This window comes from Atractosteus spatula, chromosome 11 (assembly GCF_055471065.1).
Source record: "Atractosteus spatula isolate fAtrSpa1 chromosome 11, fAtrSpa1.hap1, whole genome shotgun sequence".
Taxonomy (NCBI): Eukaryota; Metazoa; Chordata; class Actinopteri; order Semionotiformes; family Lepisosteidae; genus Atractosteus; species Atractosteus spatula.
Window position 1 is genome coordinate 35,296,402 of NC_142716.1, and position 27,698 is coordinate 35,324,099.

The window sequence follows — 27,698 nt, forward strand, 5'->3', positions numbered from 1 at the left end:
GTATGTTCTGCTTTATCCTACAGTGATAATTCTTTAGGCAGTCCTAGGCAGTAAATTGCAATTTAAAAAATGAAAAGCTATAAAATGAATAAGATTTATCACAGCAATTTCAATTATACATTGTTCCTGCTTCAGAAATGAATGGCTGCATTAATTAAATTCCAGTACGTCTGATTTCACTCACTGTGGAGAAGGCAAGCCGACATCCACTGCTCGTCCAAAAACAGGTTGAGCCAAACAAATGAACAGATGACAAAATAATTGGATTTGAATGAAAAAACATTTGGATGTCATGGTACTTAATGTGTGGAGAACTAGTGCATCCCATGCCTTCTGTTATCCCAGGCTGACTCTGCCTGTGGTTGTCACCAAGGCAGAGAGATCCTTAAGGGGCTATTATTCATTGAGTGCTCTGTTTTGTGGCTAAAAGGTCTTTCTCTTGCATAAATTAATTCACAAATCCATAATTAATTAACCATTATGGAATTCTATGAGAGACCCAATGTGCTGCTGAGCCACTCTACCATTTATTTTATCATTCTGAAAAAAAAGGCAGACTTAATGGTGATCAATGGCTGCCTTTCTCCCTGTCAATCATTTACTGTTTTAGTAAGCAGCAAGGGATTATTAACCAAAGGGCTATAAAACTAGAGGATTTCCAGGTTGAAGAGAGAATCTTCCCAGGTTGAGTTTTCCCAGTTTGAGAGTGTATATCTGTTTCATGTGATGGATGTGTCAGGCTTCAGAAGTTAAAAAATTAATTGTTTTTGTTTGAACTGAAGAAAATTTCAATTGAGATCAGAATTGCATACTCAATGTTTGACTGTCTTTCCTTCACTAAATACAGCTCTATGGTTTCACACTAAATTAGGGACTATATTAATACAGGTATATATTATAGAGGTAATGATAAAAGGTTTATTTAAACTACTCAAATTATTTCATAGCGAGACTGAATTTTTTTAAGCCAGTAAGCAGCTTAGCTGCCTGGTAGGTTAGTTGGGGAGAGGGTCTAATAAGAAGGTCAAAAGGGATCTCCGATTTGATTTTGTTTGGCGATTTGCTGTTTTATTTTCCTGTACTGTAAATAAAGTAGCACTTACTTTACCTTATGGCTACCTAATATTTTACCTTGACCATCCTATTAAAATTCCTATTCTATGAAACTCCGCACCTGGGTGCGTCACACATTTTTGTCATTCATTTAGGTAATAAGGTTGCAAAAAAGGCTAAAGCTCCAAATGAAGGATTTCTATCATTTCAATTTTGAATCACTGATTAATATTCCTTTTTAAATTGCCCAATCATTATCTGCAAATTCCTAATCAACCATGCTCGCACAAACAGACTTAACTAGAATAGATATAAAGACAGTGCACACATCCTCAAACAGAGCACTATGAGAGCGTCTGCATTTTCACACTGTAGGGAGGATGAATGTGACTCACTTTGATAACACTCTTAAGATCACAGGTGTCACCAGTGCATTTTAAGACCAGGATAACCTGACTGACTTGAACCCACCCAACTCTACAAGTACTGCTTGGAGATACCCTTTTATAATAGGTTAAAGATATTGCCTATATTGAAATCAGTGATGTTTGGATTACAGGGCCCAACCAATTTTGCCACTCACAGAGTAGAGAATTTTTAAAATTTACAACCATGCATTTTTTGGCATGAATTACATACCAATTCTGTGATAAGTTGTGTGGGAACTGGCAATACTATTAACTCTATCCCCCCATACCCTTTTCAATGACAAACTTTAACTTAAAGAAAGGAGAGACAAAGTTTTATTTAAAGACAGCATTTACTTAGATATTGGGAAAAGCTCAATGCCATATGACATGTTAAAACAAACACAAGCATCTCCAGTAAAACGCCAAATACTGAAGGAAAAAAACAATTATTTTCTCTAACATCATTACCTCACCTGCCTTGTTTAAAAAACCTGGGGAAGTTGGGGGGTTCTGTTCTAAGGCAGCAAACATTGCAGGGCATCTCTAGGGCACCTCTTTTATATCGTAGCTTGTCATTGTATATTCAAGGCTGGAAAAACTGAAGCTAAAGCTTCAGCAAGAGATTGTCTCCACAGACTGATGTATGGACATTTGGACTGGTAATTGGATTTTGTCATGAAAATCAGCCTGTCTCTTGCTCATTCTGCCGTCACCTAGCCTGCTCCTTGATCCAAACCTCATCCCTCTGTTGTTATTACTGTACCACAAAGGCATCTATTCTGAAATGATGACATGTAAGAGTTGGGTTTAGCTTTAACGAACTGAACTATTAATAACAAATAAACCTGGATTAGTAAGATATGAAAGGAATTATTACTAGCTGTGTTTACTGTATCTTAAATTAATTACCTGCAATCTTCATTGAATTTCTGAAACTCTTTATTTAACATTTTTAAACTAAGAAAGCACATGAATATTAGAAATGTATTATGTAGAAACTGTTCATTGAAAAAATGACAACTAAACTGTGTAGGTATTACAATACCACATACCCCATTTGTGTTTTTTTTCCTTGTGCTACAACATAAAATGAACTGTAAAGGAGGGAGTACATAGTTTAAGAAATTATAGGGGCTCAATAATACAAAATGGTAAACATATTGTAAGCAGGATGCCATAAATTGGATAATTTTAACATAGCAAATCATGAGGTTCAACAGGGGTTAGGTTGGCTTCAAAAACAAGCATCCCCAGATCCTGATGGTGTTTTCTCAAACATACTCAAGGCAATGAATGGTGTTATTTTTCAGACCCTGGATAGGACATTTTATTTCTTAAAATGTCACTTTAAAAGACAGACAACATTGAATAAGAAATGGGAGGTCTTGCTTAACTAACTTGTTAGGGTTCTTATATAAAGCAACAAGCACAGTAGATAATAAAAAAAACTTTTCATTAGAACACTTTAAAAGGTTGATTCTCAAATTTAAAGCTTTAGGAATACAAAGTAATACAGTATATACACATGGCCTGAGAACTTGATAACAAAAAGGAAACAAACAACATTTTACGGGACACAGCTGATAATTGAGCACACAGGATGTAAGCAGTGATATACAAAAGGCCTCTATTTTAGGCCACTTGGTCATCTTGATACATTAATAGTATATTAACTTAAATTCTGATATGGTTAGCAAACAGTTGAATTCAAAGATGATAAAAACAAAGGGGTAAACACAAAAATATGGGGAATATTTATCATTGAGTGTAAAGTGTTCCATGATCTAGTAGTATGAACATACAGCACATATACATATTGTACAGTATGTGTGCCAGAAGAGCAAGATTGCTCTCAGTATTACGAGGATTGACCAAGGATTTTGCTGTAGGGGTGTAGATTGGGTATGAGAAAGATGCACTATAGAAAGTCCCAGGTGCAAGAGTACTTAATCAAGTGGAAGTGTTTGAAAGCAGGATCTAACCATTCACATTAATATCTATTAGAATTTCTGTTATAATTCCATTAATTAAAAAGTACAAAAAACAGAATGCTTGGGTACACAGAGTAACAGAAAGTGTGGAATTCAAATTCAAGACATAATGCTTGAGGTTTACAGTACATTAGTAAGACATCACTAAATTTATTGTTTTCAGTTTTGGTACCCATAGCTAACTAGGCCTACCAGTAAAAAGAATATTATAACCTTAGAAAGAGGTTAAAGTAAAAAAAATGATTAATGGTCTCAGGGGATTGCCATACGATACATAGACAGAATAAGAGAGCTTAATATCTTATCTAAAAAAAAGAAATTGAGAGAAGAATTGACCCAATATGTAAAATCCTAAAGAGTTAAGATACGGTCAACCAGGGAAACTGTTTAAAAATCAATAGAAAACAGTAATTTGCATAAAGAATTGTGGGTAATTGAAACAGTCTTTCCAGCCAGCCACGAGACCCAGAATCTTTTAAGAAATTTCTAAACTACCAAACGTCCATGATGGGCTAAATGGTCTATTTTCATTTGTCTTTTTTCTTAGGTTCTGATTTGTATTTATGTACAAGGAAAATTTAAGTATTAACTGCAAAGAAAAGAGAGAAAAGTGAAATGTGCTTGGCCTAATCCTCTGTATTATGTTATGCAAATAATCTTGCAAAGGGATTGAATGATTTATCAGCCATGGGAGCAAGGCCAGCCCTTGGCTTAAGGGAATGTGGAGACTCCTAGGGCCCAAGGCCACCAGGGGGCCACCTCAATGTGCATCATAACTTATTTTTTTTAGTCGGGACATTCAAATATGAGTCAAAAACTCTCTCCAGTGGCCCTTTTTGTTGCTGCTGTGCTAATATAGGCTGTTAAAGTGTGTTAGTTATAAATTATAATATTATTAGTTGTGAATGTACGTCTAGTGCGTATACACCGAATGCACTTTTTTAATTTCAGAAAGTACTAAATATTGTGATGATCAATTTTATTAACATCGAACATGTAATGAAACATTACAAGTGAACTTTGACCTGGATTGCAAACTACAGTATGATGCAATGGTTTAAAATTTAAATCATGTACCGTAGTTGCAACCGGCAAATGCACTACATCTTTGGAGGTTCTCACCTAGTTAGTTCTTTTTGGGTGCTGAAAAAAGGAAGCATAAAAAAGAAGAGCAGGATAAATTATCTTAAAACAGAGGCATGCCAGACCAAGTCACTGTAATAATGCATTTGTATTCAATTTGGTTTTGAATATGTCAGATCATAGTGTATGTAGACAAGCAACATTTTCTAGCTTAACACTTATAAAAGGCTACTTGAGGTGTATTGACGTTATTTCTAAATAGTAATGGGAAGCTGATAATATGTACTGTATGTGCAAATTGTAATCTAGAGGGGCCTCTTTCCAAGAAAGGGGGCCCCCGAAAAACAGGCCAGTCCAGCAGAAGAATGACTCTGATATACAGTATGATCTACTGTGACATTTTCTTTTCAAAAGGGAGTTAATGTTTACATACTGTACGACAAAGATTTAAGTAAGCAATGTTTATTCTTACTAACTATAAAGTGGTTGTGGTTTTGGCTATTTACAAAGTACAAGTATGAATACTCTGCACACTTAATGGAGTGTTCCAGATGCCATGTCCTACTGTATGTAGACATAATTTATCATAGTCAAAAGGTACATAATAACAATGTTGCAATCAGATAATGCCTCTAAAGTAAATGGATTAGAGGTGACAACATTTCACTGTGAAATGGTGTTACTTAACAGAGGTTTGAGAGAAAGGCAAATTCTAATGTTTCATTTCTGCTCCCTTATGTATAAATACTCCCTGGCAAAACACAGCACTGTGCACATCTTTTTCTAGCTCTCTGCTGTATTTCTAGGTCATATCAGAGGAAGGCAATACCTTTATTGCTCATCTTCTGCAAGCCAGCAGTCTCTTCCTCAAACTCTCCATAGCAAGCAAAAGTCTCTGCTGCTGCCAAGTCATCTCCACTTTTCTTTAAATCTCCATGAAACTCCAAACAACTACACCTTACCTTCTTGCTTTTCCTAATCCCATTCATTCTTCCTCTTTCCGCTTTTCTTCTCTCCATTTATGGCCAACCCAACGTGCCTATGGCCCCAGCCAATATTTACTGTTTTGTCTCTCCCCTTTCCTTATCCTTCTCAATGTTCTCACAGAAGCCCTCTGGACTCAGACGCTTGCTCCATCCCATGGGTGCACTGTGTCAGTCTGCAGTGGATCTGGGCCTCCTCATTCGCAACCCTCAAAGTTCCTGAAGCCCACAGTCCAGGCTGCAATGGTGATGGGTTTTCCACCCCTTTACTCCCTCTGTCATTTGCTATCAGCCCTCAACCTTTTTTTTTAGGAAGTGTCACATTTCTGCAAGTGGTAGCTCTTTTCTTGCTTGCCATCTTCTGTTGCACCCCAAAGAGTTTTAATCTCAAGCCATCTACTCTGGTACTGCTGCTAGCTTCTAGTAGTGTCACCTGTTCACTGACTTGTTTTCCATCACCCACATCATACATACAGTATATCTCATTCACTTCCTCCAAAATACTGTATATCTACTCACTCAAACAAGCTCCAACCAGTGTCATACATGTTTTTCATTCCACGCTATGCATATTGTTCTTAGTTCCTGCTAAACTTTGCAGCCGAGCCTTCTAGCTCATAGTGTCATGTTTGAAATCTGTGCCAGTGTTTTGGGGATTCTTTTGGTGGGTTGTGGCAGCACTGATGTTTGTAAAAGACACTGTCAGGACAGAGGTAGGAGAGAAACAAACACAACACAAGGACACGATTTTAAGGTCAATATTTTTAAAAGAATAAAACAAAATAAAACAAAGCAAAACAATCCAGCTGCAGTAGTTCAACAGTACCCAAATGATTTGGAAGAGAGCTGTTGCAGATCTCCTTCAGGATTACATGTGAAGCTATTATTGTCAAAGAGCTTGGTGAAGCAATCAGCAGTGACAGAAAGTAGACAATGGTATAGTTGCTCTTATCTGTGTAAACCTGAGACAGAGCTTAGCCTAGACAGCTTTGTGTGTAGGGTGATTACAATGACACAAACATTACTAACAGGTGAGAATAATTTATAATCTCTATATGAAGTATCCCTTTCATTCACGTTGTCGAATATGCAAGTGACACCATGAAGGTACAGTATGTGTTGATGCATACCATTTATGACGAGAATTGTATATACCATTCTCTGTATGAGTCCAGGGCCATAGCTACTGTATAAAGCTATAAAGTAGCAATGAAATAGCCAAATATTAAAATAATTTGTAATTCCCAATTAAAAAATAAGTATTGCCCCGGCCTATATGTGCTGTTTTGTCTCTCCCCTTTCCCTTATCCTTGTTCTCAATGATCTCACAGGAGCAATCTGGACTCAGCCAAGCAAGTTAATGCCACAGTATCAAATATGGTATTCCTTTATATCCATCAGTTTGTTTCATTGTTATTAGAATTTGACTGAACTTCAGGAATGGTGTTATTTAACAGATATTTGAGAGGATGTCACATTCTAATATCACACTTCCACTTCCCCATGTATAAATGGTTCCTGGATACACTCTGCACTGCACATCTTTTCTAGCACTCTTCCCTTCATCCCAGCTTCAGCATTGCAGCATTTTCTCCCTGGCTCATCCTGGTTATCCCTGGTTACTTATGGGGTTTGTGACAGTGCTTTTTCAGCCGCTTCCTCTGCCAGATGAGTTAACTACAAAGTATTACATTAGATATCGCTTTATATTTGTTGGCTTGCTTCATCATTGTTAGACTTTGACTGAACTTATGAAATGGTAGCTACCTTCAATACATAACATGATTGTCCAGAAAAATGGACAAAAGTGGAAGACTACAGGACATGCTAACAAACCATTGTCTGGATCTGTCTTCCTTGTACAAATGGTAGCAGCCACTCAAATTCCAGTTCTTGTCTAGCCATCCCTGGAAGGATTCTAGATTGTTATATTCAATGATTGACCATTTTGTTCTGCATCTTCTTATAAGTCTATCTCTGTTTTATTACCCACTACACAATTGAACATCTTTCCTCTCTCTTGTTGTCCACTAATAATTAATAACCCTAAATTCAGATTGAAAAAACAAATTAAAAAACCTCTTGGAATAAAATATTTCTACAAAATTTCTACCCATTTAAACTTCTTGCAAGTTAAAGAAGAGCAGTCTATTCTGAAATATGCAAAGTCATATTCAACAAGCTTTCAGGAAGCACGGGGGATTTGGGAAAGGAACAAAAGCTTCTCTTCTGCCAATCACAGCTGATAAAGATCACCAGTGTGATCCCCATGTTTCACTTTAATCATCTTAAAAAGTCTTTAATGAGTACACATGGGTGACTATGCACATTCCTTCCAAGAAAAAACAAAGTCACATCTGTGACCTGAATTGGCAAAATGCTGTGAACTCTACAGCTCCAGTAAATTGTGTTGTAAGATCAAAAGAATTATTAATCACATTCAGCAGGTTATTTTCAAGGAAATTCACTGATGGATACAGAGGAATCCAAAACAGTAGCAGAAAGCACAAGGGGGATATTGAGAGTCAGGATGAAAACATCAATGGGATCTCTTATTTTGCAGGTCTTCGGGAATAAAGTCGGTGCAGCATTATTTTCAAAACTGTCTTAACAACTGCACTCCTGCATTAAGTGTGTTATAGTTTCTATAAATACATAGGTGATAACTTGATTTAAAAAAATTCAGATTTTCAAATCTCAGATGAAGCTGCCTTGGCATTAAAACTTTCAAACATTTTTTTGTAATACAGCAAACATATTGGACAAAGACGTGTTTTAAGATGTCCAATCACCTGTGTGTTTATAAAAAAACACAATTTAAAAATGATTCCTAAAATACAATACAGTACGTACTGCAGCTGCTGCTCATGTCACACCAAACAAGGATATGCAATTTAAACAGTGAAGTTTTGTTCACCACAAACTAAGATGGGGTCAGTGTCTTTTAATGTGTCCAAGAATAGCTTCTTAACAAAATGCTCACACCAAAAATGACAGTGCTGTAATCTTGTTGTTCAGAGAAGCAGGTTAAAAACAAAATCTTGACACAGGGTTATACTGTATATACTAGCTATTGAAACCTGCTTTTTATTCACAGTGAAGACAGAACACCACACTCAAATACAGCAGGAAATTTCAGTAGTAATTGAAGGCTGCCTGGTGGTGGTCTAAATCAATGCCGTACCTAATGCAATTCAGTGTGCTTAAAATAACAGAATTGAAAGCTCTACTTCCTTTCAAAATGCAGACCGGTACTGCTACTGCTGAGTTGCTTATGCATTCCCCAGTGGCACCCAATTCTAATTACCATAGACCTTCTCCCTCCCTCAGTTTCCCACACTGTAACTACATAGGATATAAGAACAGTTACAAAGGAGAGGAGGCCATTCCACCTCCTAACTAATTGGTAGCTAATAGAACCAAGGATCCCATGCCATCACAACCCTTTGTGTAAAGAAGTTCACATTTCTATTTATACACAGTGCTGTTTTCAGTTTTTCCTTAGAACTTCCCCTTAACTTCCACTTGTGTGTTTTGTTTTTCTTTGTTGGATGTCCATGCAGATTTTGCATTCTTGATTAAGGTAGTTTACTCTGTTCAAGACTAAAAAGATCAAATAAATTTAGCCTGTCAATGCAATACATTCATTTGAGCCCACTAATGTATCAAATAGTCCTTCTCTGAACTGATTCCAGAGCAATTTCTCCTGTTTTGTTGAATCCAAATTGTGCAAAGTATTCTATTTAAAATCTTATAGTATATCCTCATTTAAATTATTTTTTTACCTCTATATTCAAACGTTTTTTAACCTATTTACTGTTTTCCTATATTGCCTGGAAAATGAAAATAATGTGTTTATATAAACATGTAAGTTTTTCTCATAAGAAGCCTCTTCAAACTCATTGTTTTCCATATATTGGCAGTTTATAATTTTGCTATCTCCTTGCAACAGCTTGCACTTGTTTGTCATCTGCCACTTGCTTTCCCATTTGGTCTAAGTAACTTTTAGTTTCATTTGTAGTTTCAACAGTGTTGGTATATTATCTTTGTTTAGAATAATCTTGTGACTAATTCACCCATTATACAATAATCTAGATCATTGATATAAATTCAGACAAACAGTGGTCCTAAAACAGATCCTCATGATTGACCATTAATTATATCGACCCTATCTGACCATTTACTCTATTTTGTACAGGTCTATGATATATAATTGCACCTGGTGAGGTTTGAATAAAAAAGTGAGAGGGAACACACTGAGCACTTAAGACGGTTACATAACTATGGCAAGAAAGCGCATAAGACAGAGCAAAACTTTATCACTCTGTACATTTGGAAAGATTGTTTCCTGGGCTGACTAAATTCTTCTTTAACTGGGGTAGAATTACAGAATTGTGTAAGACTTTGCTTAGTCAATCAACCTTTTAGTATGCCGTTTATTTCTTGTATTTAAAAGTCATGGTGCTTGTTTACTTTAAAGTTACAGATGTTGCCCTACTAAAAGGCTAAAAGCTTTTTTTATGCAGAGTTTACTTTGAAGAAATAAAAATGAAGACATGAAAAAGATCTCAAATGATTTATTTCTGTGAGTATTGCTAGCTGTACAGTATATATAACAAATACACTATATTATTAGACAATTTGACCTTCTTTTATTATGCAATTCATAAGAAGATTCATATCTCTTATTTGTCCACATAAAACTAAAACAAGAAGGGACTTTCATCAGTCCAGCTTTATCTCATGTTTTGCACATTAAAAGACTTGTGCAAGCACTATGTGTGAGAGTGTGCAAGAGTAGCCTTCACTCAGCCCTGAAGTCCATTAATACAGGCATTCCAATTTGAAAACTGGGATTCCCATTAGTTCTACTACAGTGTGTTGCTATGGTAGCAAGATAGAACCCACTTGGGGGGTACCCTACAGTAGCAAGTGGGGGTCTGTGGGGGAGGGCTTGCAGGGGGTTTGAAAACAACTTCCCCGTTGTAGGTTAGCTGTCAGGTTGATACCATAATTAGAAATGATGACTCTTTTAGATCCTGCTAATTCGAAAAGAAAACTTGTTATGTAAGCAGAAAAACTAACTTTCTATGACAGATTGTTTTTTTTTCCTTTTTATCTAAAAGTAAAGCTGACAATCTTTTTGATAACTTTCAAGAGACACATTTCTGTCATTTGCCTTAATCTCAAAAGGTTTCCATTCATTCAAGATAGACACAAGTACACATAAATATATAAAAAGGATTCTGACAACCTCAAAGCTCAAAATGTGATATGGACAGGGAGTTTGATTCACTCTCTAAAAATAGTTATTTACTCTTGTGAATGTCTTCCTGGGATTATGTCACTATAAATAGCCTGATAGAGGGAATGCATCTATTTTTTAGCAGGCTGCCTGGGTTGGCAATCAACACTGTAATTTAGTATACACTTTGTCTTGCCCAAATCAATTAAGCAAACAATTTACTGAGCAGACCTGTACTGCACTGCAGATAGTCCTCGATGTGCACATCTAATTCTCATCAGTACTATGCTTATAGAAAACCTCCAAAGTGGATGAAAAAAGACAGTTTCTCATTACTTACTTGTATATTGTTGCCCTTTATCCGTCATATCATAAAGACATTTATTGTTCAGAAATTCATCACAGCACATACAAGGATCAGAGGCTATTCATCCTGAGCTGTGCTTGGGTTAATAGCAAAGATTGTTCTAGACATTGTCTCTTTGGTTCTAAAAATCTGTCTGATGTCCATATTTCGTATTTTTCCAGATTTATGATGTTTAAAATTATTCATCCTCCTTTGGCTTTGATAACATAGATAAGGTACTTTCTGTATCTTTGAATAGGTTTAAACCTAGTAGGGATTTCTGACAACTCCATGCAGAACGTCTAAAAATTACATGACTTGTGCATGTGAACTGCCTTCTTCATAGTCCATACAATCATTCTTTTGGATTGCAGTCTCAAGATTATAATAGTCAAACAAGTTTGTTGATTGTTTGTGCCCTTAAACATTTGACAGTAGCTTTTGAGTTTTGTATCATCTGGATCCTATAAACTTCTTTTGCAACCACGTTTGAGCTTCTTGGAAAAGGGAACCAGGTTTTGGATAAAATACCTCAATGTGATTTGGAATTCATCTGTCCCTCAATTCTAATGAAGATACAGTACCAAGACTAGAAAATGCAATACAAATCTGCCTTCATGCTTCAGGTGATAAAATTTTCAACATATTTTGTTTGTCTTTTCAATTCACTTCCACCTGAGTTCCTCTTAAGTTGAAAGTCAGTTAGTAGCTATTTGGAAAATTGTCTTCTCTTTTTATGTTGGCTAGGAATTCTGCTACAGACATCAGATTAACAAGGTCAGGATCAAATTAGAAGCTTGGAGAAATTGTAATGTAATTTAAATGTAAATGTAATTACAATTATAATGTAATTACAATTTCTGGTACATTGTTGCCATTGGGTGTGAGTTAGCCTATATTCTGATCACACATTTAGGTTAAAAAGCAGGTCTAAGTCAAACAGACATTTGTGGGAAAAAATCCAAAAGCCAATGGTCTTGACTGAGTTACTGTTTAGACTTTTAAGTATTCCTAACTATACACACCGCAGGCTGGCTAAGCTGCTTATGGGCTTCACACTCAAAAGCTTCTTTCTGAGATTCTTTCTCAGTCCAAAACTCACAAACACAACCACAGGTCTGTCCTTCAGTCATTCTCCCTGCTTCTTCTCCCACTGTTGCCATTCACTGCAGTGAAACTGCCCTCTGTCTCCAGATAGCAGATGGATGAAGTGGAAGCTCCAGCTTCCCAATTTTTAAAATGATCATCAAGAGCAGTCATTTTGTCTGAACCTGCCATCCTATCACAAGCCTTAGACTATGTTTTGAAGATCACAAAATGTGGAACTAATAATAATAGTCTGAAGGGTGCATTGAATTAATTTTAATTAAGAGCCAAAAAATCAATATTTTGTCCATCTTAACATATAGCTTACAAGTATGCATATACTGCCAGCTCACAGTTCTCTGACGAAATCAACAGGAGGATGACCTGGCTGGCTCCAGCCTGGTGTGTACTGCCACCAGAGGATTCCCTTTCATAGCTGACTTATGACATTACACAGGCTCCAAGTGAAGGTATCTAGACTACAGATATCAACATGGACTTGAAATGAATGCCTTGACACACTAGCCCACTCTTACTATTAATTCTTACAAAAGTATGTTTTAATAAGTCATTACGAGCAGTACAGCTCTGATATCCTAGTTAATAAAAGGTGTATATAGCAAACATAACATTATGCATGTTGTGCATGCACAGTTTTAGATGAATTAAATATGGATTTTGTATTGTCATTGAATGTTGAATGGTTTCATTTATCTCCTTTTTTAAATTTAAGTGTATGTTATTTAAATCACCTAATTCAAAAGAGATTTGATTGGGCTCAGGTGATGAGGTGATTTAACCTGTTGAATTTCAAGTCTGGTCCTAAGAAACACAGAAAGGATCTTACTCATACAGGTTATCAAGTGAATAATTCCTTTGTGTCTTTGGTAGGTTGTAGATTAAAAAAGTCAATGTACTGTCAGTCACTTTCTAAGGTGCTCACCTTTTTCTAATCTTGTAACATTACATTACAACCAAACAGAGCTTCTCAATGATGGACCATGATCTACAACCTGTCTACAAATGTCATCACATTTGTAGGAGAAATAAGTCAAATTTAAGAATTCAATTAACCCTTCCCAGTTCAATGATGCTATATGCCATCATCATTTTTAGCATAGCTTTTGCACATTTCCTGCTTTAAGATGTCACATGAAGATGTTACTAGTCAGTGCCACTATTGGTTTAATATTTACCCAATAATTGGAGAGTTTATTTCAGTCTGAACACATTTCGGGACATATTCAAGAGAGCTTGTTTTGAAGGTATAGACATCACTGATTACCAGCTGTCTTTTCACAAATATCTTATAGCATTAAATACATATAATTTTCCAATTTCTGTGTTAAAAGTTACAAGAGGCCTTTATTATTAGTAAGAAAACTGTTTTGAGCTTAAATTTTTTTAATGTCTGTTTGGTGTCCAAAAAAAACAGTGATGCCGCATGGCTAATAAGTGGTCATGTTTCTCCTGTATTGTGATCTATTACCTGGTGCAAAGCATGCTTTATTGAAATAATTACTTGGACAAAATATGCATAATTTAATTATTTTAAGTATATTTCTTTATCAATGTAAGCATAAATTAATTAAATATTGCATACAATTACACCTACCAGTAACTCCGTATTCAGTATTAAGGTTTTTGTAGTCTTATAGAAAGAAATATATCTTTTCTTCATGCAATTTTCAAATTTCTCCAAAAACACACCAATTCTTATATTGAAAGCAGAATGTGTCAAAATGTGTGTAAAATGGTATAACAACAAGGTTGTCTGCATGATCTCTACTACGGTTGGCTGCACACCAGCTAATACAGTAAGATGATGGTCAGCTGCCCCAAAAAAGTACAAACAGGTGCCCCAGTCTGCACTGGTCAGATTATACAAAGTATAGGGGGTGTTGATCTGCACAATATTGAGTTCAAGTCACTCAGATACTACATGTGGATCTTCTTCCAGCTGGTTGATGCAGTACGGTATGTGCGTTCTTAATGCATGGCTGCTGCTTCAGAACTATTACTGAATGAGATGCAAGAAATGCGAACTGGCTAACTGCATAACCCACAATAGTAATTGCTTTGTTGAGTTCTACACTCTAGAAAGAGAGAAAAAAATGCACTAATACTAAAATAGTTATAACAAATGACTGTACAAACTAAAACACTGTACATAGAAAGAAAGGAAGAATATATTTTCAATTGTTAAAATGATTTGAACACGTAGTCTCTAATCGAAGTATAGTTAAGAAGTGTTAAAATAAAGGTTTGTTACCAAACTGCCGGCTAGAATGAAGACACTATTTGGTCTGGAAAATAGTTGTCCAAAAAGTTGACCATTGCAGCCCAATGATGCCATTTGGTATCATTTATTTCTTTCCAAAATTTTTTTCTTTCAATTTTTGAATGCTTTTGTGCTATTGTAAACATGTGTACCAAAGCTCTGTCATTGGGTTTGACCTGGACTCCTTGGAGGTAGTGGCTGAGAGGAGAATGATGTCCAAACTAGAGGCCATCATGGACAACTTCTCCCATCCCCTCTATGACAGGCTTGCAGGAATGAAGAGCACGTTCAGCAATAGACTGATTCATCCACGGTGCGACAGGGAGCGCTACAGGAGGTCATTCTTGCCTTCTGCCATAAGACTGTACAACGCATCCACCTTGCGTCTTGGCAGAGGCAACATCGACAGTGACCTGTTTCTGGACTAAACGCATCTACACATCTACTGCTACATCTGTTCTCTTTCTTTTTCTTTTTCTTTTTCCCGTTTACAACCACTTTTTGTGCAATATATGCCAGGGACCTGTGCAATACATTTATATTTATATCTATAGTTACATCTATATTTATATTCATATGTGTGATATGAGTGTGATACGATTTTCTGTGTACTGTTCTGTTCTAGTTTGTTCTTGTGCGTCCGGACTGTGAGTAACTCTTGTATTGTATTGTATGTATTGTACTATTATTATATAATTCGTTACACTGTGGCTGTGTTGTGTGTGTTAAGCTGCTGTTGCACTGCAATTTCCCTCACAGGATCAATAAAGTATCTATCTATCTATCTACAGGTATCTATCTATCTATCTATCTATCTATCTATCTATCTATCTATCTATCAAGGAAATAATTTTCTAAAGTGTTGAAAATAATTTGGGTTTGAAAGGGCTAATCATCTGAGATGCCAGCTTTTAATACTTTGAGTTTATTTTCCTTATTGAAATATTAGGTAGAGAAGTATTTTGCGAAAAGGGGGTCTTTATTTTTCATGATGTTGTAATTCCGAGTGATGAGGATCTGCTGAACCTGACCCACAGAGCAGTTGTGATGCATGGGTCCTCAGCACTGAAGCAGGGCCCAAGCAGTGAGGGGCTCCCCAGGGAACAGGTTCTTTCAGTATCGGTGTTTACACCCCGAGTAAGCACAGTCGCTAAGTAATTACGCAGCTAGCGATTTGTTTACCAGGTACAGACATGACAGAGCTCATGCATCTTTCCCACTCCAACAAGCACCTGCTGGAAGAAGCAAGTGCCCCAGTTTCCAGAAACACCTGGCCTGAATGCAATTTAATAAACTTTTTACTTGAATAACTTGCTGCCTATAATGAGGGGATGTCCCTTGGTGGTTTGAGGAATATCTAAAAAGAATACAAATTTCCCTCCTATTGTGCCATAGTTAGCTTACTTTCAGTCTATCACAGAGCACATTAAGTGCAAGTTTGGTGCTCAAAGATTAAAGTTAATTAGTTTTTCAGGGCCTCTTTATACATCAGTTGAGGGCCCATAATCTCTTGACTTTGCTGAACAACAAGCAGATTGAAAAACTACTTTTGATACAGTACAAGTCATTTTGTAGCAGATAACACTTTATAAAAAGCTATATTATTAAATAATACATGAAATTACCAAGTTAAATTACCAGTTTGAGAAGTAATAGCTCTGCAATACAGCATAATAGAGACTGAAGAATGGAACTGACAGCTGTGAAGTCACATATATGCTGGCATCTATACATCTTGTACGGGTAGTTCATTCCACCTCTGTGGGGCAAGTGAAAGAGATCACATATTGATGGGGATTCTGACTTAGAGGTGTTTAGTCATAATCCCATAAATGATAGCTTCACACTATTGGTTCCATGGACAAGAACATACATCAAATGTCTGAACCTGCCTGCCTCAGAGTCAATATTGTCACAATAAACTTTCAGGACACTCTATCTTGACATATGTCAGAAAATTATACACACCTTCCTCATTCTCAAAGTATGAAGAAATTTCAGAAGAAATGGTTTCCACTGGACCCATGTTACACATGGAAGAATGACATTAGTGTCATTGCTACCTTCCAAAAACATTTCCTGCATAACTTTCAATCATATCTGCCTCAGGCCTCTCCAGGAGAGACTGATCTTGACTGTGAACATACTGTAGTTAAACAGTATTGCATTCTTTAATTAACACTGAGCATTACTCCTTATACTAGGCACCGAATTTCCCATTGTTAAACAGAGTTTTAGAAACCCCTGGAGTGCATGACAATCAACAAACAGCAGGACTGATCTGCTTCCAGAATTGCTACATAAGAAAAAACAAACATTTGCAACTAATCACAATCCAAGTCGACCTGATGTGTTGCACACACTAAGATTGGACTAAGCGAGAATATTCTTCTGTTGCACAGGACATTCTGTATTATTGAGCATTACTATACTGTAGCTCAGTAAATTTTAAAGTTGTTGAGGCAAAACCATAACATCGTGTAGTGTTTTGATGGTTTTAATTTACTGAAATAACCAGAAATAAGTACATTAAACTCAGGGAGTACCTTTTATCTACTAGGAATCAATCAATAAGAGCAATATTCACACATGGATTCAAAGAAATACAATACACAGTTTTATTAATACAATAGAAAATGTGTTAAATAAACCAATGTAAGAGTAAATGTAATGCTGCAATATTATCAGACAGTATTTAATTTGTATTGCTTTAAATCTTACAGTCGTGACACTTTGAAGTCACAATTAATATTTTATATGCACAACTCACTCCACACATTCAAAGCAAGAAACAAAAAGACAAAGGTAAATACATAATTAATATGAAAGACAAATGGAAAAGTCATTATTGCATAAGTATTCAAAATCTTTGCTGGCAAACCTAAATTTAGATGCTCATAATTACCTTAATAAGCCACACAACTAGCTCAGTGGCCTCTCTCTGTGTGCACTAATAGTGGTTCACATGATGTCAGAATTAATATACTTATCTCTGTAAGGTGCTTTATTTAGGTAGTGAATTTAAAACAAAACTAAGTAGCTTTCTGTTGTTGAAGTTTCATCTTTTCATCCTTCAGTTGTAGTTAAGTTGTAGAAACCTGTAGACAGGCATAGACCAAGACAAGGATATAAAAACATTATCTTCATATCCTTTAGAGCACAATGAACCTGATCATTAAGAAATGGAAGGTGAATTTAACTACCTACACACTGCTTAGATCAGACCTCAAACTGAACAGCTGGACAAGGAAGAAACTGGTTAATCATGCCACTGTGAGGCCAACTGTGACTTTGGAGATTTCAGTGGTTGTGATGGGATAAATAAGGTAAACCCTAAATAAAGTTTGCAAGACAGCATTTAATAGATCATGCAGACTAGTGGCAAAAAATGTTTTGACAAGTGCAAAAAACAGTGTATCACCCAGTAAAGACTATCCCTGCTCTCAAATACGTTATAAAGGCACGTAACAAATCAAATGAAACTTCAGTATAATGGAGCTGTTATTATTCTAAGTTGATGTATGCCATAATAATAGTAGTTTGTAGATTTAAATCAAAGCTCAAGGCAGTGCAGCAGCCCAAACATTTTGAAGTGTAGACACCTGCGGGACATATGAATGGTTTACTACCATCATGACACATCACAAGATAATATTTATTCCAGTCAAAGGTGAAGGTCAAATCAAACAGCCTGGAAAGTGAAACTAGACAAAACTAGAACTAAATTTGCTAACCTTTACCAATCAAAAAGCCTTGTTGCTCAGTCAGAATTTTGGCTTTTGGAATTTTTTTATTTCATTGGAATAAAAATGTTGTCATTACAAGAGACCTTAATTATTAATATCTAAAAACCAGATGGACTGGTGGTCACTGTTACTACAAAAAACCTGCATTTATAACAGTACAACTTGTACTCAAGGTTTGAACAAAACAGTGCAGTAAATTTAAACTACAGCAAAAGCAACATAATCCTATGTCATTGTCTTCTGGAATGGAATTAAGCCATGATTATGACCACATCACTACTATTTCTCCAATTATGCCATTTAATTGATTCATTTTCCGTCTAAAACCTTCACACAGGGGAAATGCTGTAAATGATCACAGAGTCCAATTCTTGTCCCCTGGCTCTTTGCCAAATGACAACTGACTGGCGTAGTAAAAGACAGAAAAGTCCCACTAAGCCTCACAGACAGCTTCTCAGATGGAAAAAATTCCATGGATACCTTCACACGATAGTTTCTCAAATGGAAAGGATTCTGCTCTATAGTCAGCTTTCTTGAAATGTGCAGGAAATCTCAAAACTTGGAAATAAAAGTCGAGACTTAACTTAGATGAAAATTGGGAAGTCAGCTTGTCTGTATTTTGTATGTGTTACCCTGGATATTCTCTGATATTCAGTGATGTTGACAAAAGTCCAACTGTATTATTTTACTGGTGAAATAACAATTGGGAGCTTTTCACAAAACCTCTCTTTTTGCAGAGGAAAGTCCTGAGCACAGTACTGGTTTATACATTGTCTCTCAGCTGGACATTTACTTTCATCCAAGTTAGTTTTAATTTAATTAATTACAATCTTCTTTACTTTGTGTCTTCATTTCATCACAGGTAGTAAATGGCTTGATGTCATTGAATAATAATAATAATAATAATTATAATAATAATAATAATAGCCATACTGCTGCAAGAGAACAGTGGAATTGAATCATTCCTGAACTATCTGGCAGTGGACACAAGGACTCCAATGCATTTGCATTTCAATGCTAAATATTTTATTGGGGGGGGTTAATTTAACAATAATGTAATTGTGAAGTGCATTAAATCCATTTAAATTATTTATTTTACAAGTGTCAGCTTGTAAAGCTTGGACTCCAGCTTGGAAATGTTGGAGAAATGTTTATCTCAGACAATGATGCTTAATCAGTGAGGTCTGCATGTGTAGTAATTATCATACATTTCTCTGATTATTTTCATTGTGTTAGTGCACCACAGTTAAGTTCTAAATTTGAGACTGATGAATACATCTAAAAACCATTCAAGCCAGGTTGCAGAGCACTAAAAATGTTAAGTTTTTAAACTAAAATTGATACTGCAATGTACTGTAGTTAGTGTTTTCTAAAATGCAGAAATTTGATGATAAAGGATCAAGGCATAATACAGTTTCTTAAATGCATGGTAGAAATCTCATAGCAGTCTAAAATTAGTGCTTGATACCATGAATTTTCAGAAGGCCTTCACTGCTGCTCTACTCATTGCTGTGATTACATTGCAAGTGCTTGAAAAAAGTTACTCTTAATGTTCTTTGATAGATATTTTTTCAGGAAATATACTTTAAATTTTGTTTTTGAGATATTTCTGTATTACAATGAACAATATCTATTCAAATTCTAAATGCAAAGCTGGACTGTATTCTTAGCTGTTAATTCAAGTCACTGAAAAATGTCAACTGGAAAACTAGAAAACTTCCCCCAAGGAAGAAAAATCGGCCCAGTTTCAATTCAGTTGAAAATGTTCCAGGAAGCACCATTATTATCTTCCAACACATCACTGTTGACTCCCGTTTAGAAGATGAAGTACCAAGGACAGGGCCAAAAGCACACAGGTCTCCTTAAACTACAGGTCCAGGTATGAGATTTTTAAAAATCTCAAAACAAAGCTTCCATCAACTAGCACGTCATCTTCTGAAGATTACCAATCACTTGGCAATAATTTAAAATTCAGCATGGCTGGTATATGTTACCCCACTTTTCAGTTTTTAACTATAAAAATTTCATAAAGTTCAACCTGCATTGACAGCATATGTGTGCCTTTTGCATTGCTAGTTTTAAATGTAATTTCCAAATCAGAAACCCTAGCAAGTGGCACAGTGGTTAACATTTGTGCCTCTTAGCACCGGGGCCCAGCGTTCAATTGCTGCAGTGTTGTCTGTATGGAGCACAAACACCAAAGTACTCCCACATACCCAGGAGAAAACCAGGTGCTCTAGTTTCCTCCTACAGTCCAAAGACAAACGGTCAGCAACTTATGACACGTGTGCTAGTAAGTAGTACGCACTGAGATTTTACATGGCACACATAAAGCAACCCAAAAACTTAGAATTTAACCCAAAAATTGGAATTTTAGTTTTTTGTGGGGGGTGGTCTGCTGCATTCATGATACTGAATACTTTACGTAAATCAGACTACGTAACTAATTGCCAGACTATGTGGTAATCAGTTACCACCAGACTACATAAATCCAAGGATAGTCTATGGTTTGATATCAAAATAAGAGATAGAATCATGGCCACTGCGCTACATGTCCATATGTAAACTGAACAGACAATAACTAGGCAAGTAGTTTCCAGTCCACTCTTTAACCTTACATCTTTGCCATAACATAAACTGGTAGCTTCTGAGCAAAATTATGTAAATACGCTAAAAAAGTAAGTGTTATACTGTATGTATGGCTGAAACACCTTCAGCTGAACAGTTGGTGTTGTTGCAAGCTAACCCTTTCAAACACTGTCACAGCAATGTCATGGACTGTTTCAAAAGAAATGGAAAGAAAAATATAGTTTTGTGCCACAAGGAGAAAGGATTACCTGCACATTATATAGTGAAACTATTATAGAATGCACAGTGTTTCTCCTGGAGATTCTAGAACACAGTAGGGGAATGTTATTTCACAAATGCATTTGTTCTGTCTTGGATTGTCAGATTGTAAAACAGTAAAACAATTTAATTTAATAGGGGAATGTGATGTTAATAAAAAATAAATATAATACATAACATGAATATGACACTGTATAATGCTGTACATTACAAAATAAATAAAGAAATTCTGATACTAAAATCAATATATTAAGTAATGTGCACTGCATTGACCTTTTGATTAAGTGATAAAATAAAAATAAAAAGCAGTTTTTCTGTACAAGCTACAATGTACAGGGTGCAGTGCCATTCTGTACAAGCTATGTGGAAAATGTCTCACAATAACAATAATAATACTTATCCAGATGTGTTATATAAATTCTCACTTTCACTACTTTCACTACGATAAAGACCTAAGTCCAAAAATACACTTTTATACACCAACATTGTATAGAAGACAAAAACAGTGAAAGAAAGAAAAGGAAAACCAATAAAAATGAAATAACAGGATGTGGCAATGTTGAAAAGTGTCAGAAAAGATTTAGTTATACAATTGAAAACAAAGGTGGTTTTAGCTCACTCTGTAGATTGATCTAATCTTTGGGAGCTATAAGCTGACGTGACTGGAGGCCCGGAGTCAGTAGTTGTTTGCAATGTTTAGTTTCTTTAAAAGTACTACAACTGAAATTATAGGAAAGCACAGAGAACGGCAATGAATTAAATACAATTGCTTTCCCAATTAAAGATATTTAAATTATACAAGTGAAATAATTCTCTTACGTGTAGAGAAGGCCAAATAATTCGAGGAATTATTAGAGGAGGTGCCAGTGATAAATCTTATAGTACAATGGCATAAAAAGGTACAGTATATGACCTCCACTTTCAAGATGGCAAGTACAGAAACCTGAACCAGTGTATACATAAAGAATTATTTAAAGATATACATAAAGAAAAAGATTTGTTGATAAAATTGAAAAACAATGACTTTCTACAATGTTTGCTTCATGTTTTATGATCTTGTGATTGTTATTAAAGTAGCAGCTCAAACTTTTTAAAGGGTTCACAGAATATAATAGTAATCAGTAATTTCTTTAAGCTAATACTGTATAATGTTTTTCATCCAAAATGATTACACATAGGAGGAGATTGACTCCACCTACCACTTGAATTCCACCAAGAGTGGAATTTAACCAGGACCCCAGTGTTAACAGCCCAGCTCTTATGAACATGGCCATGGGATCTTTAATGACTAAACAGGGAACCTTGGTTTAACAGGACTAACATAAGGATGTCGGTCAGCATGACTATGACATCATCTTTGCACCTTTATACAGTATATTTTAAGTAAAATAATATTCACCTATGAAATGTAGGTCTGAAGACAATTTGATTAAGTAAGGTGTATGTGAAATGTTATCATCCACTAGTTGTACTCTCTCAGGGTTCCTAATTGATTTCTCAGGAAGGAAACAGCTATAGTATATTTGGTATTTTACTGACATACTGTATGTTACACTATTATACTTGATGATGAAAGCTTAGAAATAATGTTAGGAAAGATCTTACATATTATTGTAGTAATCAGCTGTAGTTGAGAGTCATCAAGCGTTGAACTTACTGTGTTGAAGCTTAAGATTAGAAACTATATATATAGAAATGTTTTTGACTGTGATATTCAAGCATGATAATTACAAAATAATTACAAAATAACGTTTATAAGTGGGTGGTAATTTTTAAAATGAGATTTTTACCAAAGTATCTCAAATCATGCTACATGACCTATGTATGCCACAAAAGCACAAAAGTAGTTATCTCAAAAGAAAAATCAAAAGAGAGCAGTCTCAGAGCTGTTCTAGGCTGCAGGTTGACCCTGAAGCCTACATTTACGCTAACTCACCAAGTGCTAGAGATGGCCTTTACATAAGACAATATTTGGTTTGAGGAAGAATTTCAAATGATGTGGCTACCTTATTATGCTGCTGCTAGTGTGTGATGTTAGGGGAAAGGAAGAAAGAGGGGAACCTTTTTCCATTGGAAAAAATATTTTTCCATTGGGGCCCATAGCAGTTTAGTTGTGCCACTGCCTCACCTCAAAGCTCAAAGTGATGATGTACAAATCAGTGGGGCTCCATATCTTCCACATACCCTTGTAATGAGCTCCTCAGACACCATCAGCCCCCATACTTTTAACAATCTAGGTCAGCCCAAGCTAACACAAACCTCTAATGATGTGCTATGATAAGGAATAGTCCCACGCCTTTCCTCTGACCCCTAATCTGCCAACTGCTCTCTGCTCCTTGTCAGTTCTCTTCTCAGTGTCAGCTCTCACAATGTTGGCAGTATCCCCATATACTTAGCAGACAAGACAAACCTGCTTAGACACTCACCTTGTGGGGCACAAAGTGTTCATTGACACAGGTGAGCAAGCGCATAGTGTCCGCAGAGTCTGGGCAGCCACAGATAACTACCTGTCGAGAGAGAGTGACAGAGTTAGGCTAGGTGTAAACAAAGGTTAGGTTTTGCCTCAGTGTCCTGTAATCAAGCTAAAAGGCTGGCAGGTGTGTTCTGAGAAAGGCTGCCCTTTTCTGAGCCACCAGCTTGTTATATCTGCTTAGTTCCTCTGTCTGTGTTGAAAGCCATGTATGTAAAAGTGCTGATAGATGTACATTCAAACTGTCATTTCTTTATTTACTTTGTATATTTATGAAGTAGAAAATGTCAAATACCATACACATTTCTACTCATTGCTGCTTACAGTTTTGTTACACATTTTTATTTACACAGCCCCCAAACTTCAATGCAAGGCCCAGTTTAAATCCACTACAGGCCATAATGAAGGCCACAATATAATGAGACACAAACTGAATGGATGTGCACATACTGTATATTGTGCAGTGTAACCACTCCCTTATTGTATCAAAGTTGTCAGGCTTCAGTATACACTTACTGTAGGATAATGATGAGTGTTTCCCAAAAAGCTTTAGGAAGCTAATAAATATAAAATGAAAAAATACATTGAAAAGAAATATTTTGTTTTGAGAATTTGAAAATGATTACATGGTACAACATCAAGATGAACATAACATTAGGAGTATGAAGTGGTACATGTAAATATTTCACATTCAGCATTAACCATTCTACTTAACCACAATGTGGAAGGTATTGCTGGGATCTGTTAATTTACCCTCCATCAAAAGTCATACTAAGATAAAACAAAGCTGACTTGCCTTAGCAGCTCCAGCAACTTAAAATACATAACAAAAGACAAGACCAACACCCATAAACATACTATAAACAAGATAAAGCAGATCAATGTCTGCTCTGTATCAAAGAACAGGCCTTAGAACAGGACAAAGAAGATCAACTTATGCCACATATCAAAGAACAGAACAAATATCATTAACAAATCATAAAAATGTGAAACAAAACCTTTCTGAAGCCACACCGTATATAAGGAATGAAAACCCTTTCAGGGTGTCTTTTCTGTAGGGAAGATCCAGAGTGCGTTGCTGTTCTTATTGAGCTCATCAAAGCTGAATCTGCACAAGACTGTTTAATCTACAGTAGAGAAGACTAGACTACACTTCTCTTTGTATAATTCTCCATCGCTGCTGTCTCAGCCACCTGGGCTCTAGTATCACCTCACTTGTGTTTTGTGATGGGGTGCAGCTCTTCGGGGTCATCGGATGGCTTTTCCAGCAGTAGCTTTGTGTGTTTTGGTCCCACCTTGTGCCCTGTGTTTCCAGAATAGGCTACTGTGTTTGTTGTCATGCCCTTTGCCAGCTGTAAGTGGTTTTCTGATGATGGCTGAATAAAGAACCATGGCATATTGATAGTATGACTTAAATGGCTGGGACAACACTTATTCATGCATAAAACCGCAGGCAAAAAATGTAAAAACACCATGTAAACTGGAGTTGGAATCGTATTTAAGACTCTCGGGATTTCAGCGCTCAAGATCCTGTTTGCCTGTCCTAAACTTACCTTACTCTTCCCGCATAAAAGCTGTAGCAGACAACAAAATATTGATTAAAAAAAGAGATTAAGGAAAAGCCACTGGAACTTTCCATAATTTATTTTTAACACCAGTTTCAGTTAATAATATACAGTATATGTGTTTATGTACACATTCACATATTTATGTTAATGCTATATAATGTAGATAATATAAGTTGTCTTGTAGAAAACAGGAGGGTGAGCAGTCTTAAAAAGTTAATTACATTCTTTCATTTTGTTACTGTTTCTCCACAATACTTTATATTTCACTTAGCTGCTGCAAGGTATTTGAAACACATTTTATAATCACACTGGGGATTCTTCTCCTTACACTGCCTTTGAAATTGCTCACTTTCCTTTCATCTTTCGTATCTTCTACAGTATAGAGATATAGACTACCTTTATTACATCTTCATTTGCCTTTCACAAGGAGCAATGATTAGGGTTCTAGACTCCAAACGAAAGGACAGTGGGCTGAAATTCTGTGTGGGATATTTCTGCTGTTCCCTTGAGAAACATACTTTACTTAACGTATGTCACTCCAGTAAATGCATTATTGTAAAATAGTACAAGATTGCCATTATAAATAAGAGTTTTAATTAAAAATATTGTATGTTTATAAAGTATTTTTCATTTGTGTGTTTACCACTCACACTCAGATATGACATAAACGAAGAACATTTTTTTAAACATTTTTGATTATATTGTTCACTGTTTGAGTCCAGAGAGGTAAACCCACACAATGAATGTTATAAACAGACATGATCCAACTCATATAACCTGTGTGGATAGCACTGGAAAATGTATGGCAACAGGTAAACTGTATGTTTTTTAAAGGTGCTATTATAATATTTCAGGCTCTAACTGGTTTATTTGGTCATATGTGGAAATATATAAATTATAGTCTGGTGCTTTAGTGGATAACCCCACAGTAGATATGTCTGTAGGTGCACATGCTTCTGGTTAATCACTGAAAGTAACAGAAGATCTTGCAAGTGCATCAATTCAGACAGCTTCGAGGTTTTATAGTTCCCAAACTTCTAACCTACTAAACATATGCGGAATATTCTGTTTTACTGCATCAAAAGTAGTTCTTATTTTAAGCACAGTTGCATCAACTGCTGTTGGTCACCTCTGCAACTAGTATTACTACTAATAATAATAATTTAGTATAAACCAAGAACTTACTAGCTAACCTTATTAGCTCAGCTATTAAAAGTATGCTGTATGTGATATTATTGGCAGTTTATCCAATCATGCTCTTTCCTGGGTTTTATCAGCTTCAGGTCATCACTCATTACAGCACACAGTGCCAATGACTGGAGGGAGTTTCAAATGTCAATTTAGGTCAGTTCATATGTGAGGAAGCTTTTAGTCCTCAGGGTGGCTCGATACTGACTGACATCTGACATCTGTGTTTGCAAAGCTGAGTTTCTTGTTTTATGGCTCAGTTTAAGCTGATTTTAAACTGATAAAAATGATCAATTGTTTTTCTTAACTATTGTGTTCAGCACCTCTGACAGTGTCCATTTATTTAGTTGTTTTATCCATCTTGCACCAGTTCTGTGTACAGTATGTTAACAACTGCACTGCAATGCATTGTGTTAAATGCACTGATGTGTTCTTTTATGTTGTAAATTTAAGATACATTCACATTTTATATATAGCATATAAGCCTTGTAGAGACTATTCTAAATGATCAGGTAGATTTGGAGGCTAAAGGTCAATTCTGAGGATCAATACATTAAGCAAAGCGTGATCTCAAGTCTTTTCCTTGAGGCTGTTTGTATTCCACTGGGTTTACATCAGGTACATGGGTTGGCCATTCCAGTTTGTTCATTAGAAAAAAGCATATTAAACATTGTGAAATATGAATTCACTGCCACACAGCTATTTAGCATATAAGATAAGAGATCACTTTATTAGCCATATACAATGTCTTGAATTAGGAATTTGTCTTGTCGCATACTCCAACTTGCTCTCTACGAGACACACAGGCACACAGATGGGGAGAGAGAAGTTGGGGGTCACAGCGCAGGGTCAGCCATTTATACGGTGCCCCTGGAGCAGCTGGGGTTAAGGGTCTTGCACAGGGACCCAACGAAGTAGGATTCCTCTGCCAGACCCAGGATTTGAACCAGCAACCTTCCAGCCACAGGCACAGATCCTTAGCCACAGTGCCATTGCTCCTCCCTATGAATAGTCACTGTACCCAATATTTCTGCATATGTCATAAACTAATCCATAATGTCATCTGTAAAATATACCTGCAAAACACAATATATTGCCATAAAGTCAAGAAATGAAATGCTATCACTTCAACATTAGACAAACTTTACAAGCAAGAGGTTTTATTATTAGATTAGAAATAATCTGCATTCATACAGTATACTGTAAGTAGTTTTCTTACAACTCATCGACAAAACCCTTCCTAGTACAACCTGACAGAGATGACAGAGGCACTTTTTTAATGCTTCACCAGCTGCAGAGATTGTTTGAAGTTTCTTCATGATGTGAGATGACATGCAAATGAGCAGACGAGCTGAACATCCACTCCTTGTTTTTATCCCTCCTCATGTTCCTATTTGCACT

General features: G+C 36.1%; 1 protein-coding gene across 3 annotated transcripts in view; it reads right to left on the reverse strand.

The window, feature by feature from the left end:
* Nucleotides 1–27,698, reverse strand: part of spata20 (spermatogenesis associated 20) — a 127,524-nt gene that overhangs the window by 35,228 nt on the left and 64,598 nt on the right. For 2 of the 3 annotated variants that reach the window (XM_088927831.1, XM_088927830.1), the window contains one exon: nucleotides 23,498–23,578. In XM_088927831.1, the coding sequence (XP_088783957.1) occupies nucleotides 23,498–23,578 (81 nt within the window). Of the gene's footprint in view, nucleotides 1–4,576; nucleotides 4,598–23,497; nucleotides 23,579–27,698 lie in introns of all 3 variants that reach the window. The other variant, XM_088927832.1, reaches the window with a different exon arrangement.